We start from the raw sequence: 17,654 nt of genomic DNA, 5'->3' as shown, positions 1-17,654 counted from the left end.
GAAAAGTGTGCTCTTTACTCTAAGTTTTATGTCTTTAACATGTTACCAGTGAGAATAGCAATTGTAAGTTTTATCATTTGTTTTAAGGATTCCACACATCCAATGGAAACCAGATTTTTACTGGCAGATAACCTCTACTGCAAAGCTTCCGTTCCTCCTACAGATAAAGTTTGTTTGTGGTTGGGGGTAAGTGAAATGGAACTTTCTCTGAAACTGTTTCAGTAACTTATAAAAGGCTTGTGAGAGAGAGTTTTGGTTGCCGTCTCCCCTGGGTGTAGTGGGCACCATTCTCTTGATGGCTGCAGAGCACATCTAACCAACTTCAGTGTGTTACTGAAAATTTCTTGTTCCATTTTTTTTTTCCTGAACAATAAGACCTCAGAGAATTTTCTTTTTCCTGGATTGTTCTTTCCAAAAAGCTTGTTTGTGTTTGCCTTGCCATTTCTGTCACTTTTTGGTTCAAATTAACATCCAGCGCTGCCTGGCATGGGAATGTGCCCAGCAAAATAACTTTGTTTGGCAAGCAGCTTCCCATCTTCTCTGTGTTAATTTGTATTCAGCATCTTGCTTTCCCTTTTCATGCACCTTTTTGGGAAAGATGGGATTTCTGTTGCTCACAGGTACCTGCCAGCATTCAGAGTGGACTCTGCACTGAAGCCTGGTGGGATCAGCATTCACAACCCAGATTCCTAAGTACTTAAACAGTGTCAGGTTAGAGTATTTTGTATTTAGAGGCTTCATTATATGTGGAGATTAACCTGCTGATGCTTATTTTGAGACTTTTAAATCGTGCACATTCCTAATTCCCAGTGTTTGCTGCCAAACAAAACCTCTTGGTTAGGACAGAAACACTGTTGGCACATGAACCATCCAGACTAATTGGACAGCTGCTCCCAACTGTCCCACTTCTATGATCAAAAGAAAAAAAGTTCTGGTACCTGTTGCTGTTAGGAGACTCTTCAGAATTCATAAACACTGATGTTCCTGGAGCATCCCAGGTTTATTTTCTATCAGAACATGTTACTGACAGTTCACACTGAAAAGCTTCGATGAAACACCGCACACAGTTCATTTTATTTAGTGTCCTTGGCCTTCTGCCTTTCTCTGCCTGTTGCCTGCAGTCTGTGTTGGGCTGTGCATGTCTCTGTTGCTGGGGATCTCCCTGCTCTGAGGAGCAGCTTCTCCTGCCCTTCGGTGGGATCCTGTCAGTCACAGGCTGTGCCTCCCTTCCGGACACAGGTCTGGAACAGGACAAAGCTTCATGGGTGCATTTCCACCTGATGCTGCTCTTTTATCTCATCCTGGGGTAGCTTCTTCCTGAAACCACCCTGTGTGGGTTCAAAACCACCACCACAGCCTCAGAGAGGACTTTGACACCCATTGTATCTTTAATACCTGTAGTAGCTCTTGTTACTGCCAGTGAGTGCCAGCTGTTTGTCGGAGTTCCACACAGAGCCTGAGGTTTATCTTGGATCTAACAAAAGCTGTTTCTAGAGCTGTGTGGCACCTGGAAGTTGCTGCTGAGAAATGTTAAGGTCTCTCACTTTCAAATACAGTGAGGATGAGATGCCTGAAATACTGAATGTGTTCCACAGGGAAAGGAATCCCTCCTTGCTTGGCTATAGGAAGAGAACTTGTTTAAGTCACCAGGGAGGTTTATTAGTCAGTTCCTGAAGGGGTGGAGGCCTCAAGTGGATTCAGACATTGCCTGTCCTGGATCTTGTCTTGGCCTGTCAGGACAGTCTGTTGCTAATGTGATTAGTTATGAACAACAGCCTCAAACACCTTGGTGTGGCTTAATCCTTACATTGCAGGAGTAAGAGCTTTTATCAATCTTTCTTTTTTAGGCCAATGTGATGCTTGAATATGATATTGATGAAGCTCAGGCTCTGTTAGAGAAGAATTTGTCAACGGCCACAAAAAACCTCGATCTTCTAGAGGAAGACCTGGACTTTCTCAGAGACCAGTTCACCACTACAGAAGTCAGTATCCTTTTCATTAATGTGGGGGAGATGTGTGTGAAGGCAACATCCAGGTAACAACCAACTTTCTGATGTGCTTTTATCTCAGACTGGCTGCCCTGACAGTTCTGTAGCCCCTGTGAACTTTGCTGTCCTAGCAGTGAAATGGAATATTGTGTTTGCAGGGCTGAGTTGGAGGCTGGTGTGTGAGAGACAACAAAGGTTGTGTTAGTGAAGTCCTCTGCAGTGGTGGCAGCCCAGACTGACTCCAGAGTGAGCTGGAAGTGTAACTGATGCCCAAGGGAGCACCTTAAAGCACAGTGACCCTTCCTCCAGGGCACATGAATGTTGTTCTCCCCATCTCACCCTTTGCAGCACAAGCCTGGGGCTGGCCTGGGCTGTGCTCAGTGGGTTTTAAATTTCTTTGTGCTGTCGTGAACCACCTCAGGGGTGTGTAGGGTTGTTTTTGATGCTTTCTAGTTAGAAACTATTTTAATGAGTGTAGCCATTAACTGAAGCATGAGATTTAGTTAATTGAAGACACAACTGCTTGTTGTTTCACATTGATACTTGAGCTGTCTTAGTGCTGCAGGAGTTCGGGATGCCTGAAAGAATCAAATACAGCTGATATGGGCAGCTTGACTGAAATCAGCAAAGAGTCGGACAAAACTGAAATTGTGTTTCTCTGCCATCTTTTTGGAGGTTTTTTAAGTAATGATATAAATGCTGCAGTTACCAAGTTACCAGTGTTCCTGAGGGCTGAGGCTTTGCACCAAAGCCCTTTCATTAAATGGTTTCTGTACTGCCTGCTGCAAGTGAACAACTCTGTAACCTGCTTTTTCTCCTTTTTTAAAAAAATCTCTTTTATTTTTTATTTTCTGATAGCCTGAGCTGTTTCCTTAATTCCCCACCCTCAGATATGGCTAGAGTTTATAACTGGGACGTAAAGAGAAGAAACAAGCAAGACCCTTCCAAAAACAAAGCATAGTTTTTCCAATTTTAAATGTGGTTTCAATTTCCAAGTATTTTTTATTTAAACACCCCCAAACTTCATTCAGGACTGAGTTACTTTCAGCATTTCGGTAACTGGTAAAATATATTAAAACTAATGGTGAGCACCATTTTATTTATTTGTAAACTCAAAATTTGGTTTCATGCATGCCTCATGAAATGAATGATTTGCAAAGGCACCACACGGTCCAGCAAAGGACGCGGTATTCCGATCAGACCAGCCCCTCCTAAATAAATTTCTACCTGAAAGCCTGTCTGAAAAGCTGAGGGGCATGGATGAAACGGAGCCTGACATGTTCACAGGCTAAGGCACTGCAGGGTTTTTCTTTTTCATCTCTGTGCAGCTGGTGAAGTTAACTTTGACACGGGCTGGGAAGAGGTGCGGCTGTAACGTTCTAGGAAACGCCCAAAGCAGAAGTGGAAGCTCGGGGTTTGGTGGGTCAGGTAGTGCAGCACCAGGCTGGGTTAGCTCCCGCCTGGCACTGTGCTCCCAGCACCCGACACGCAGCAGTTTGTGCGTTGTCCCCGGAGAGCAGAGGGAGGGCAGCGAGCAGCTCGGGGCTCTCACGCCTGCACCTCCCAGCCCTTGTGTTTCACGTGTCGATGGAGGACCCGACAGCCCAGAGCCTCCCGCTTCCAGGTGTCAGTCCCATGTGTGAGCACGGTGCTGAAACCTGTGAGACCTCGGGGTGCTGGGCTGGAACGAGACCTCTGCTGGTACAGTCGGAGAAGTGCTTTGGTCCTTAGAAGCCTTGCGAGATTGTTGCCTCCAACCTTTGCGGTTTCTTTCTAAAATGAAATGCTCAGTGGTGATGTCAGTGGCTAATAATCACGTTCTGTGACTGAGAGTACAGGTTTCACTGCAAAATAAATGCAAATGTTAACTGTTCAGTCTTCATGTAAGAAACAATATACCTGTAAATTTTTTGTACTTTTATTTCACGATATTAAAATAGTAAAACTGAACAGTTGTGGCAAACAGCTGTTTTTGTGCATCTTTCTTTGCGAGAAAGTCGTGAATGTGATGTGTGATCCTCTGTAAAGTTTCCCTCCCTTAACTGGGCGTGAGGAGGGGGTGAAAAATTCTGTGGAAGCAGCAGAGTGAAAAGTGTGGCGTGAATGAAAGGGGGAGTGTGAGTCAGCACATCTGAGTTGTGACTGAAAGAAGCGATTTTCCAGCACTGTGCCCGTCACACAGAGCTGCAGGGAGGGGCAGAGAGCAGGTAAATGGTCACCACTAAGTGCCTGGGCCCATCTCTGCCTTCCCCAGGGCCCCGGTGTTTGTTTCAGTGGCTGTGGCTGCAGCACAGGAACGTGCAGCTCTGCCCTGTTCTCCAGCAGGTGCCTGCTACAGCGGCAGGACGTGGTGCTGGTCAGGCTGCAGGCTGCTGCTTTTCCTTTTTCCTTTTCTAGCATCAGCAGTGATGGAAAGGCAGCTGCAAACACGGTCTGATTTCTCTCAGTTTTCTCTCGTTTGGGTTAATGAGATCCCAGCAGGCCCTGCTCCCCCACGCCCCTGGCCGGTCCTTGCCTGCCTTTGTTGTGCTGAACCAAACGACCAGTTAAGCATTTTTGCACAGCAAAAGCAGAAGCGAGCGGAATCAAGGGCGTGCGCCAGGGGCCTGCCAGGAACCCGCTGCTGCTGCTGCCGCTGCTGCTGCTGCTGCCGCTGCTGCAGGGCCGGGTGACAGCCCTGGGGCTGAAATGGCTGCTCTGTGCCGAGGTGCTGCTTCCTGGGAGATGGGAGCTGGCCCTGTTTGATCGTAGGTGAATGGAAACCCCCAAAGCTCACAGATGAGCTCAAGGACTAATCCCTGCCTAGGCTGCTCTGCCCTTTGCTGCTGTGCCACCAGGGCTGCAGGGGCCTCCCGCAGGGGCCGAGGCTGCGGGGAGCAGGGGCTGGGTTTGTCTCACTCAGAGCACTTGCTCTGGTTTTTCTCAAGGCAGAGGACGGGTTCTGCAGAGTGAGGCAGGGCCTGGGAATGGTGGAGCCAGCAGGGACAGGGAGCAGGGAACACACTCAGAGCAGGGGGGAAAGGGGGGAAAAAAAAAAACCCACCAAAGTTTCTTTACAAGTTTTGAATTTCACATTATCACGTAGTAACCATTTTGCTAAATACAAGCATATTTTCAGTCACATACAGACAGCTAAATACAGCATTATTTTCACATTTCGTTACAGTGCATAACAAAGCGAGGACAGTGTAAAGGACGCTTTTATTCTGGAGGTTCTGAGCAAGTTCAGTCTAACATGCAGATTGTTTTTAATGCGTGGTAGAGACCACAGAAAGTTAGCTTTTGCTTTTTTTTTTTTTTTTTTCCTCTTTTTGTCCTAGAGTATAAGAGCTCCTGACCTTTAGCCTGTGAGAGGTATCACCTTCTGATTTCTCAAAGTCCCTCTAAGTCAAAGCATTAAAACCAGTTGTTAGAAAAGAATTCTTAGCATATCCAATAAGTTCATCTTAGAAAAAACATTCCAAATTTTGTACAGATGAATCTACATTTCCTATATTTTAATAAGCTGTCTAGAAAATGCAAGGAATTAGAAAAAGATGTAGATAATGATCTCTCTATAATTTAATATAACAATTTATTAACTCTTAAGTAGTTAAGACCATGTACATTTTCTTCTGTACTGTTCCTCTTTAGAATAAAACACTTCTGTATTTAAATTGAAGGTTCACTCTGGAATTTCTCCCTGGGAGCAGTAAAGGGGAATGTCCAATACCCATTAAATAAAATGTTTGTCTCATGAAAAGTGATCTTTCCTCTCTGGCCAGGCTCTCGCACAGGGAATTACGGAATTTGACTATTGCTAAAATGTCTGACCCAACTCCTCACTGCCCCTCATGTCACACCCTGGCTCTGCCCTGGGGGCTGCTGCTGTCCTCACCAGACACCCCCAGTGTCCAGCTGGCCCCTGGAAAGCTGAAGCAGCTGCTTGGTGGAATTTCCTTCCAGGGAACAGCAAGTGACCCTTTGGTAGTGTCTGTCGCTGCCTTTGTGAAATGCAGCTGAGCTGGCGTGAGCAAACCTGCCCTGCTGTCTGCCCCTGCAGTTCATCCCTGCGCCCACCCTGGCTCACCCAGAAACACATTCTGTAAAGGGCGTACTTTCCTCCTTTTTTTTAATCTTCAGGGCACTCAACCAAGTGCCTGGCACTCCCTGGCCTTTGGCAGGAGGTGTTGGATAAATTCACAGCCTCTTCAAGCAGTGACGAGGCCACTGCCACCCCCGTTGCTGGCATTTGCTCCCTGTGCCCTCCCAGCAGGTGCAGCTCTGCTGCTTCCCTGCAGAGCCCAGGAACTGAAATTGTTCCTAGAACACCAAAAACAAAAGTGTTCAGGGTTTGGGTTGTTGGGTTGGGTTTGCTGCAGGTTTGGGTGGGCTTTTTTTGGTTGGTTTTTTTTGTGGTGTGTTTTTTTTTTTTTTTTTTTACAGCTTCAATATGGAAACCACAGGTTTTTTCTTAATACAGACCTGCCCATGTTCTGCTGCAAACTGAGAATGGGATCAGAAGGAGAAACAGTCTGAACTCAACAGCAATCAAAACCTGTATTTCTGTAGATGAGGCAGATTAAAAAGCTGGAACAAAAATTTTTTCTCTACTCAGAGGCCTAAAATAAACACTAGCTGCTTCCCGTGGCTTTTACCTAATCCCCCCCACCTCCTGCCCACTGCAGTTTGGTGTATAAAGCTTTCAAACACAAGTAAAAAAGTCACTACAGTTCTGTTTGTTCACTTTCAATTGGCTGAACTTCCCTAATTTGCAGTCACCCCACTGCACTTCAAAAGCCTGGGTTAAGATTTGGCAGAAGCAAAGCTTTTAAGTGGTTAATGGCATTCCCAGAAAACATCCACCTGTGTACAGCTCTTGTGACATGGCTCCATCCCATGATGGCCAACCTGAGATGGAGCCTCTTTTGTCAAACTAAAACATGGGAGGAAAACAAATTTTACTCTTGAGTGTGTCTTGAGGCTTTCCTTTCCACCTGCTCAGACACTCCTGCTGTGTGTTCCACCTTCCCAGTGCCAGTTCTCCTCCACAGGGGCCAAGACAGAAAATGACACTTTAACAGCAGAAAGTACCAATGGGAGCTGTTGCTTTCAATGCTATTCAACTTCTTTAACAGCAAATCTCACCTTTAGGGATGTCTGATGCACCTGAGTTAAGCTTTTCCAGTTTTTCTATCTTGTTGGGTTTCTTTTTTTCCCTCCCTCCTTGTGACCTGGCTGGTGAGGTCATCACAGTGCTGAGGCAGAAACAGAAACAGTGTGTCCCACCTGGCTGCAACACCCCGGCCTTAAAACATAACACCTGAGGACGTGGTTCTCTCTTTATGCTCTTGATCACTTAATTCTGCTGGAAAGCCCTGACCTTGGGCTACTTTCAAGGTACTCACCCAGGCGGTAAGTCAGTAAAAATTGCATTGAATAATCCCTACTGCAGCAAGAGTTGCCACTTAAGAGTCTTGGTTCAGCACAGCAAGTAGAACACTGTTAAGGGAGGAATAATTTAAATTTGAATTAAATCCCACATTAAATCCCTCTTTAAATCCCACAAAATATTCTTTGCTATCGAACTAGGTTCAAGAACATAAGAAAGAAAACTCAGAAGTGTGCATACCACGTCAGTAAACTTCTCCTGTGGAACTGACCTTATGAGGAGATGATCTGTCCTGCCTTTAGACCTTCCTGGAAAGAAACAGCTGACACAAACCAAGGCGTCCTCCTGCCTTCTGTCTGTCTGCCTGGTGTCAGCATCCATCCCGTGGCTCCAAAAGCCAGCAGGGAGCTATGGGTTTACTTAAAAGAGAACATGTGCAGTACCCTGGCACGTACTGGCCCATTCAGCTCTGTATACCCTCTCCTGTGTTGTGCAGCCCCCTCATTTCTGCTTCCTGTCTCCTTACAACATCCACGTGCACCCTCGCTCGCTCTCCTTCGGGTCTGTAGCCCCCAGCTCTGAAAGGTTATTTGGAACAGAACATTTCTTCCCAGGGTCTGTCCTGGTGTCCAAAGCAAGGTGGGAGGCTGTTCACAACGGGAGCGTTGCTCTCCCTTCTGTCACACCGAGTTCACTTCGCAAAGTACGTTTGGTTAGTAGAGTTCATCACCACCGGCCTCTCTAGAGGAGCTCAGCACAAGCACCGTCTATCTGATTTCACCACTTCTTCTGAAGAGTGCACTACGTTCGGGACAAACCCGCTCTTTACCCCTTCCCATCCCTCCTGGATTGAAATGTCCCCCCGTTTCACCAGCTCGTAGATGTCACGAGTCAGGTCGGTGAAGGCCTTCTCCACGTTAATGGCATCCCGAGCCGAGGTCTCGATGTACTTCATGCCGTAGGCGGCCGCCAGTTTCTCCGCCTCGTGCCGCGTCACCTGGCGCTGCGTGTCGAGGTCACACTTGTGACCCACCAGCACAAAGACGATCTGGTAGGGCTGGACGTGCACCTTGGTCTCCTCCAGCCACTCGTGCACGTTCTGGAAGGACCTGCGGTTTGTAATGTCAAAGAGGAGGAGGCCTCCCACCGAGTTCCTGTAGTAGGCTCTGGTGATGGACCTGCAAGCCAAGGAGCCACAAGAGCGTTAAGTTACGGCTGTCCCAAAGTATGGCCCTTAAGAAAGCAGCACTGCCAGCACCCTGCAGAACACAGGGCAGGAGAAGGCCGTTCAGGCAGTGTCTCAGGACTCCTAGCTTGTGCTCTGTAGGGCTCGTCCTTTAAAAGGAAAACTTATTTTGGCTTAAAGATTTCACACTTAGGAAGCTGCCTCACTGATTTATCACGGCTCTCTTCAAAATCCCCCCCCACCACTTTTTTCCCTCAGGATTTCTGTATGCCCCTGGCTGTTGAGTCCCACCCCACACCATGTCAGTTCTCTCACCTCATCTCACCCACAGTTTTAGAAGCACTGTGACAAATCAAAGGATTCAATTGAAACCAAACACCTGCTCTCTGACAGCCACATAAAAGCAGGAGATCTGGAAGGCTGACTGTGGGGTTGTAGCTCCCAGGGCCCTTGGAGAGGGCCATCCACCCATCCCTACAGCTCCTCCCACTACACAACTGGATTAAAGTCACCTTGCAGTGACAGGACACTCTTACTGCTAGTGGCACTGACAGGAGAAACAGCAAAAATGATACAAGAGCCTCCAAGGAGAATCGGCTCTAACACTGGTCACGTTCCTGCCAAACACTGACAACATTAAACAGTCACCAAAAACACCCCGGAACTGCAGGCTGGAAAACAGAGCACATCTCCCACAGCTCTTCTGAGCCCAAGGCAGGCAGGAGCAGCACAGGGAATCAGCAAACACGGGGCCACGGAGCAGAGCTGAGGCCGTGAGGCTGAGCAGAGCTACAGTTCAGTGGCCACCACACAAGGGATAACCAAGAAGCTGATGAACAGTGATGTGTTCTGCAAGTCATGGATTTGCTCTAAATCCAGAGGCAATGATCGATTTCAGCCCCTGGAGGAATTCAGGCTCAGGCCTGAACTTTCTCTGCTGGGCTAAAACAAGAACTGCTGCATTTTTACCTTAGGACAAGTCTTTTCTTGGGCTATGCAAGACTGTTGGTAGGTGCTGTCTGGTCCTGTAGTGTGTGTATCTGTCCAAATTGCACCAAGAAAGGATGAGCTAGAGTTTTCAATAATTGTTTTGTCAACAAACACACAGTGATGAGTGAAAATTCACAGACAAAACCAAAGAAAGCCAGAAGCAGGGAAAAAAAAGAAAAAAATAGTTGGCTGTGTTTGGATAATTTCTCCTCCCCAACTGTTTGGCTTAGGGACAATAGTCACCCTGCACATTTGGCACTGAGGGAATTAGATCTGCCTTTTGCTATCTGGCCAGCTGCAAACAGATATTGGCACTTTGAATTCACCCCCACACTGCCACGGACATTTCTGCTTCTCCTTTGTGTTCTGTGCCATCAGCCCTGGCTCCTCCTGCCAGCAAGAACAATGCCTCAGGTACTTCTGAGAGACGTGGTGGGATCTAAGCTGAATGCTGCTTCAAGGTAAAATTAGGTGAAGGTCTCAGAGCCTCTCCTTAAAGCCTTTTCCACAGCTATTTTCCTCACCATCTGCATGAGGCGAAGCACATTGCCCTCATGCTGCACATCCCTCCCCAACTCCCTTCCGAGACTTCTACCTTCCCTCCTCCTGCCACGCTCACACGCTGCTGCAGAGCACCACAGGGACTTGCACCTACTTTGGCCAAGTTTTAACCGACAGACAACACTTCTGTCTGGGAGCTGTGCCCTGCTCTGCACCCAGGGTTGAGTATTTCCCTCCGAGCCAGGGGAGAGCTGCTGGCTGGAAGGAAACAGCTCTTCTGTAGGTGGTGGGACACAGCTCCAGGGAGCGAGGGCTGCACAGGCTTTTGCTGGCATTACACAACGTCACGTTTCAGACAAGGAAACAGCAGTATCTGAGCAACGAGAGACGGGCAAAGCCTGCTGGATCCGGGAAGAATTGGGGCCTGCTCTTCTACGGCTCCAAAGTGGCTTCAACACTGCCCCGGGCAGCGCGGTTTGGGGGCTGGTCTGGCAAAATAGAGTGGCACATGTTTAACTGTAATTTAAGCCTTAACTGCACAGAAACTGCTACTAATTTATGGAGAGTGAAAGAGCTCACAACAGGGGGTCAGGGAGAGAGAAACTGTAACACAGCTTCTGCTCAGAGAATGCCAAGGTGTTTTCAAAATAACTACAGTGGTTTTGTCCTCGAGGGGCAGCTGTTAAACTATGTAAAGCAGAAATGGTCAAATCTAAAAAAGGGAAGCTCATTCTTACAGATTTCTCTCTTAAGAAATGCCCTGTGTCTGACAAATGATAAAAATAGTTTCGGGTTTCTAGGAGATCACCTGCTCCATTGTGCTTCTTGCCTATGACAAGTCCAAGGGGCTTTGGCTTATTCCAGCAGCAGCTCATTCCTGTCTCTGGCCAAGAAACCTACCTTGCAGGAGGAGCCCAAGAGTTGTCTTCATGGGGCACAATTTGTCACAGGGCTAAGAGCGATTGGAAAGGGATAAACACAAACCAGATTTTACCTTTTTTTTTTCCTTTTTCCCACATCTCAGAGCGCACCACAAAGGCCCCTGGGTTTGCTCCAGCTCTTCACATCGGGCATTCAAGTCTACGCTTTGGCAAGGGCATTTCAAAGTTGCACAGTGGGGTTTTTTTAATGCCACTGACCATCCCTGCCCCTTGCACTGCTCCTGCCTCCGCAGGCTGCTGCCCACCACAGCAGCACGGCTGCCCTTGTGCTGAAGGTCACCTGCTCCTGATGCCAACAACCCGAGCGCCGGGCAGGGTCAGCCCCCGGCACCGAGGGCAAGCAGCCTCCGGGGCCCCCAGCTTCCTCGTGTGTGAGAGGAAGGAAACTGAGGGCATCCCACAGCTCCTGCTCCTCACAGCAACGGCAGGAGCAGGGGAGGCACTCAGGTGTGTTTATTCTATAGACCTCAGCCAGAGATCCGAGGCTGGAAGCTGATGCAATTGCAAGCTAAAGCACCTCCTCTCTCGGCAGAATAAAGCGCCAGCTCCTCGCTGCAAGGCTTCCAGGCGGCAGAGGAAAAACCTGTCAGAGGATAAGGACCAACCACTGCACATCCCGGGCCAGACAGCCGTGCCACGGAGCGAGGGAAGGCGGTGAGAGGGGCGGGGGTAGGGGAGTTTTCATCTGCTGAATGAAAGCAAAACATTCCTCGGGCCAGCCTTTGCAGCACAGAGGTAGAAGCTCTGTGATGCTGCACAGAGATGCGGAACGCAGGAAGCGATCCCAGAGGGAGCAGGACGGACGAGCGGGTGAGGGTTAAAGACACGTGAAAAATACAAGCAAACAGGAGGCCAGGAGCTGCGGGCACACTCACACCCCTGCAAAATGAGCAGGGTCCGAGCCCCTCTCTGCCTGGGGCCGAGCCTGCTCCAACCAGGCCTGCTGGTTTTCCCACACAGCGCTGCGGGAAACTTGGCACGGTCCCACATGCTGCCTTTATTTCACTTCATCGTGACTTGGTTACTGTTGCTTGAGCTCCCAAATTGTCGGTGCCCATGCGGCGCTCGGCGTGGCACTCTCCAGAAAGCACCTGTCATCCCTGCACAGCCACAGCCGAGGGTTTGCCCCGACCTTTCTCTGTCCTACGGAGAGCTGAGCTCTGCAGTCGCAGCGGAGCACCGAAACGCATATTCCGCAGCATTTCCCAGCCTCAGCCTAGAGTGTTCGGCTGTGAAACACGCTGGTGCCTGCCTCCGCAGCGCCGGGAAGCGGGCGCTTTCCCTGCCAGCTGCTGCACGGGCATCTCCAGGCTGCCGGAACGCGGGCCCAGCGCAGCCTGGGCCCTGGCAGCTCTCCCCAGCGGCAGCCTGCACATCCACACCCGCGCATCCCCACACCTGCACGCGGCCATTCGGGGCGGGCACGGATCCCGGGGATGGGGAGGGGGGCACACGGGGTGCCAATTTGGCTCTTCTTTGTCTCGTTTCCACACGCCTCACCCGGCCTCACCCCCCACCCCCGCCCGCAGCCCCCGGCCCCGCTCCGCGGCTCTCACCGGAACCGCTCCTGCCCGGCCGTGTCCCAGATCTGCAGCTTGATCCTCTTGCCAGGCTCGATCTCCACCAGCCTGGAGAAGAAATCCACGCCCACGGTGGGGTCGGAGATCTGGGCGAAGCGCCCCTCGGTGAAGCGGCGGATGAGGCAGGACTTGCCCACGGTGGAGTCGCCGATGACGATCAGGCGGAACTGGTACAGCCAGATGGCCTCCATGCTGCCGCCGCCGGCCCCTCAGCGCCCGCCCGCCGCCGCGCCGCCCCATGCCCGGCCCGCGGGCCCGGGGGCGGCCGCCTCAGGCGGGGCCCATGGCGGGCGGCGCTGGCCCTGCGGGCCCGTCACCACCGCCGCATCCCGCCGGCCTCCCGCCGCCTCGCAACGCGGCGCCGGGCGGGCGGCGGCGCTGCCGGCGAGGCCCCGGAGCCGCCGAACCGGCGCTGGAGCCCGGCCGGAGACGGAGCCGGGGCGCGGGGTGAGGGATGCGGGGTGAGGGATGCGGGATGCGGGGTGCGGCGAGGGATGCGGGGTGAGGGATGCGGGATGCAGGGTGCGGGATGCGGGTGCGGGTGAGGGATGCGGGGTGAGGGATGCGGGAGGCGCGGCCGGCGCGGTGCCGGTGATGCAATGGCGGCCGCGCGGTACCGCACTGCCGGGAGGAGCCGCCGGCCCCGGAACGCGGCGGTGCGGGAGCCGGGCGGGGCGGGGCGGGGCGGGACCGTGCGGGGCGGCCGGGCCCCGGCCGGAGGGATCCCCGGCGGCGGAGGCGAGCCCCCATGGCCGGGGAGCGCTCACCTTCCTCAGCGCTTCGCCGAGGGAAAGCGGGCGTCGAGCGGGGTGCGCAGCACCTTTCTGTGTTTTAAACGCGGGGCTCGTTTCTGGAGAGATTCGGGCTCCTCACTGATGCGCCGGGGGCTTCGTTCCCAGTGAGATCTACCGGAGTGCCTCTGCACCGCCCCGGGGTCACCTGCCTGTCTGGAAAGAGACAATGGTAACAGGAGGCATCTTACTCACGAAACCAAACAAATACACATGCTCACGTGTGTGTCTGCGTAAATATATATAGCGTGTATGTGTGTATGATGTGTGTACGGTCTCAAAAATCAGGCATTACAGACATTAAATACCCAGCAACTTAAATACCGCAAGTCTTCAATCCATTTTCCCCTCGCTTTGCTCGAGTGGGTTCCGAGTGGCCGTGAACATGCCACAGTGCGAGCACAGACACCCCGGAGTGCCCGTCCGGGTTTGTCCCAAGCAGGGAGTGTCACTGCCACGGCAGCACACAGCCACTGTCCCCTGGCTCTGCGGGATATGACAGAGTTTGAGCACCTACTTTTAAAACTCTTGCCAGAGCAGAGTTTTCCCTCGCCTCAGGAAGGCAAAATTGACACATATATTATTAAAAACAGCGAGTAAAATGTCTGTATTCAGTGAGAAAGGAGGAATATTGACACTTTTAAAAAATTATGAATATGTTGGTGGTTTTTGTTTTTTTTTTTTTTTTAAAGGATGGTTTCATTAAAAGTTCCTCCTTTATGACCACTATTGAAATAAATGCATTGAGAGTGGCTGTTATATTCATTAGGTCCTTAGAAAAAGGACATCTATATAGGCACAAGACAGTTAGCCACCTTGTAAATTGGACTATGACAGTAGAGAGACCATTCCAAGTCTTGAGGAATAAATGGCAAGGAACTTTTTCAATATTCTTTGAAATATAATCTATTTGTTAAAAAAAATAACAACCCCAAAAGACCCTACTTTAACGTACCTCAGGACAGGGAGGAAAATTGATGAAGCAATCTGCACAGCAACAGCAACAGTGCAACAGAAAAATATTAAGCCTATAAATCCAAGTTAGTGGTACATTATCCCGTGACTCATTGCCAGCAAAGCTTTGTGGGGATCTGATGCACTTTCCTGAATGATTTCTGAGTACTCCATGCCCATTAGTTGAAGCCCACAACCCATTGTGGTTTCTCCTCTCTGTTTTTTCTCTCCTCCCCACACGCTCGCACACTTTCCTTTTCTCCCACAGTTCTGACCGTGCTCGAGCAGGTCAGAGTCACCCACCAGCAGCATCCCCAGGAGCAGCTCCAGCTGACAGTGGGCATTTCCTGGCATGATCTTCAACAGCCAGGGCACCCTGACTGTGTGGAGCTGAGGAGACCACCAAGGTGCCCAGCAGATGCTGTCGTGGCTGGAGGAATTCCTGCAGCTCCCGACTTCCCCAGGCCTGCAGGGCCCCGTGATGCAGACGTCACGTTCATCTTCTCGGAGATGAACGCCCGCTGCGTGACAAGGCAGCCACGGTGTTAATTAGTGAGGAGGTGGGAGCAAAGGAGATCCTGGGACAGCCTGCGTTCTGGTGCCGTTCTAGAGAGTGGAAAATCTGGAGTCAGGGATGTCTCAGAGCCAGACACCCTCCTGGACCTCAGCACTGCAATTCACAAAGGTACTTCACAAATCATGGAATGGTTTGGGTTGGAAGGGACGTTTAATTTCCAAACCCCTGCCATGTGCGGAGCCACCTTCCACTAGACCAGGTTGCTCAAAGGCCCGTCCAGCCTGGCCTTGGTTGGATTCCCTCTAAATAGGTAGTATTCCCTCTGAACAGTTTGGTGTTTTGTAGCTCAGCTTTTCTCTCAAAGCAGTGCCCCTTACAGCCCACAGCTGGAGGCTGAAGCCATCTCCATGCCCAAAGCTGCACTACAAGGAGCAGAGTGCATCAGCACTGCACACACCATGCAATTTTAATGCCCTCTCAGTTTCCAAGGATACAAAAAACAATCAATCAGCCACAGTCCCTCGCTGCGGGTCTGGCTGCACAGGAGCTGTGTGTGTGTGTGCCCCAGCCTGGGACAGAACAGTGATCACAGCACACTGCTGAACTGCAGCACCCACATCCACACCTGGGATTGTATCCCAGCCACACACACAATCTGCTCATTGCTGCAGGGATAAACTGCACCCAGGCAGAGCCCTGAGTCCCTCCACAACCAAACAGGCCGGAGAGCAGTCACTGAAAACAGTCAGGGGCCACACACCAGGATGACGGGAGTGCTGAGAGCAGGGCTGGGAACCACACGGAGCAAACAATTTATTGTTTATAGTTCCAAAACACATGGCTGTTAAATTAGGCCTGTCCAGATGTGACATGGAGATAGATTACACTGTTGACAGGGATGTGATTGCACCCATGACCTACGGCTGACTGTAGCTGTAAAACCCAGGACACAGGGAAGGTATTAAGTGGAATTAGTGTTTATTATTTATACCATGCCCACAGTTAGTCAGGGTGGTGCAGACAAGCGTAAAGTCAAGGGCACCACACAGAGCTCTGGAGCTGACAGCCCCGCTGACAGCAGGCACTGGGAGCATAATTTAGGACTCTGTGATGAGGTGACAGCCTTACAGCCTCCAGCAGCAGTAGCAGGAGGGGGGAGCAGATAGAGCTGAGTGCCAGCAGGCACATGGTGTAACTTCTGCCCCACCTTGGCTCTTGGTTGGGCTGAAGTGCCTTTTGCAGAGGTGGAGTTCTCTGGCAGCCTGTGTCCACAGGAAACTTGTCTGTTCTCCCTCCCCAAACACCCCCCTGTCAGCAAAATGCCTCTGGTGCTCAAGGGAGTGAGACAGTCCCTGGCTGGGGCTCCAGGGGTGATCCTGCAGAGCTACCACCGGTTCCCCAGTGTCACCCTGGAATCAAAAGCAACAGAGCAGAGACAGGCTTGATAAAGAGAGTCCTGGCTGAGTGATGCTGGCTGCGCCATTAGTGAGCCCCCATCAATATGGGAACCCATTACCTAAATGGCTCTCCTCCACTAGGTGCCCAGGCTCCTGCTGTACCCAGCGGAGAGGCAGGAGCATCCTGAGAGCTATTTATCCCACTCAGCTTGATGGGGAGAACCATCCTCCACTAGCACTTCTCTCTCCCTTGGCTGTAGAGGAGCAAAGAGCCCAGCTCACAGAAGCTGCCCGACTTCAGACAGCTTCAATTGCCCCATCCCCTGAGCAGGAGGCTCTGCCTCCTCACAAGGAGCTGAACAACGGCACAGACACGGGGCTGCAAGGATCCATGACAGCGGGAGAACGCAGAAAAACTTCAGAAAGAACCAGAGAATCCTCTGGGGTCAGTAGCAGCGCTCCATGGCAGTGCTTGCATTTGCTTTGCAGCCAGAATGGACAGGGAAGATGAAACTCTCACAGCGTGACCCACTCGGGTGGACGTGTCCAGAGGATGTGCCCACATCCCTGCAAGAGGCAGAGCCACCCTCTGGTGCCACTCAGCACCTGTGGCACAGCCTTCTAGCCCCAAAGCAGGCACATACAAGCAAGACAGCTGGGCTTTTTGAAGAGACATAAAACATTTGTAAAATGTTTCCCCGTGATAATACATTAAAGGGCAGCTCCTTACCACGGGAGGGCTCACTCCAGATGCAGCTCCTGGTGTCTTATTTCAGATTATGATCACATTAAAATGGTCATGGGCTGGCTGATCGAAAAGGGGGCCTCCCATCAGGAGATCATTGTATCTGCCTGAATCCTAGCACGGATCCTCCACTGGGAATATCATGTCCTTGTAGCTGTTCTTCCCAGGAAGGGAACTGGATCTGCTTAGAGCAAATAGAAGCCATTACAATCAGGATAAATTAGTAATGGTGAGCGGGAGAGAGAGGAGGGAAGGGAAAGGGGTTATTGTGATTTTTCTTGCTATAAAGTGGGTGCCTGAGCTACTTGTATTGCCAGAAAACAGCTCCCCTGGCTTCCCCTCTGAGCCCAGAGTTCAGACTGCTTGCTTACAGCTCAAGAGCTCCTTTGGATTGTTAACAACTGCTATAATGGTATTATGGGTTGTTAGATGCATGAAATCTGATTTCTGTCCCTGCTGGTAGCGTCTCAAGTTCAGCAAGTGCACAGGGTAGTAGAGAAAAGGCAGAACACACCTGCAGTCGCTCTGTTCAGCACCTTTCCATCCCAAGCTGCCACACGTGTTGAGGATTAGCTGTGGGGGTCTGTGAGGTGCTGCAGGGGGTAGTTGTGCCTCTCTGGTGTTGTACAGTTTCCATTTTGTAATACACTGGATGCCAGGTAATTCACTAAACCCTGACAGCAGTCCTGGAGA

At 50.8% G+C, this 17,654-nt stretch overlaps 2 protein-coding genes across 3 annotated transcripts in view; one reads left to right on the top strand and one right to left on the bottom strand.

Annotated features, from left to right (window-relative positions):
* VBP1 (VHL binding protein 1) overlaps nt 1-3,951 on the top strand; it is a 36,802-nt gene extending 32,851 nt beyond the window's left edge. For both annotated transcript variants that reach the window (XM_040084037.2, XM_040084036.1), the window contains 3 exons: nt 88-186; nt 1,848-1,986; nt 2,879-3,951. In XM_040084037.2, coding sequence (XP_039939971.1) covers nt 88-186; nt 1,848-1,986; nt 2,879-2,949 — 309 coding nt within the window. In that variant the 3' untranslated portion in view covers nt 2,950-3,951. The remainder of the gene's footprint in view (nt 1-87; nt 187-1,847; nt 1,987-2,878) is intronic.
* A 1,085-nt stretch (nt 3,952-5,036) lies between these two features.
* On the bottom strand, nt 5,037-12,779 carry RAB39B (RAB39B, member RAS oncogene family). The gene is made up of 2 exons (XM_040084038.2): nt 12,534-12,779; nt 5,037-8,537 (listed from the first exon to the last, which is right to left on the bottom strand). Exons 1-2 carry the CDS (start codon nt 12,746-12,748, stop codon nt 8,111-8,113), a joined length of 642 nt encoding a protein of 213 aa, XP_039939972.1. The 5' UTR covers nt 12,749-12,779; the 3' UTR covers nt 5,037-8,110.
* Between the last annotated feature and the right edge of the window lie 4,875 nt (nt 12,780-17,654).

Source organism: Hirundo rustica, chromosome 21, assembly GCF_015227805.2.
Source record: "Hirundo rustica isolate bHirRus1 chromosome 21, bHirRus1.pri.v3, whole genome shotgun sequence".
NCBI classification, from domain to species: domain Eukaryota; kingdom Metazoa; phylum Chordata; class Aves; order Passeriformes; family Hirundinidae; genus Hirundo; species Hirundo rustica.
The sequence above is the reverse complement of the archived record's forward strand: the minus strand, read 5'-3'. Positions and strand labels throughout refer to the sequence as shown.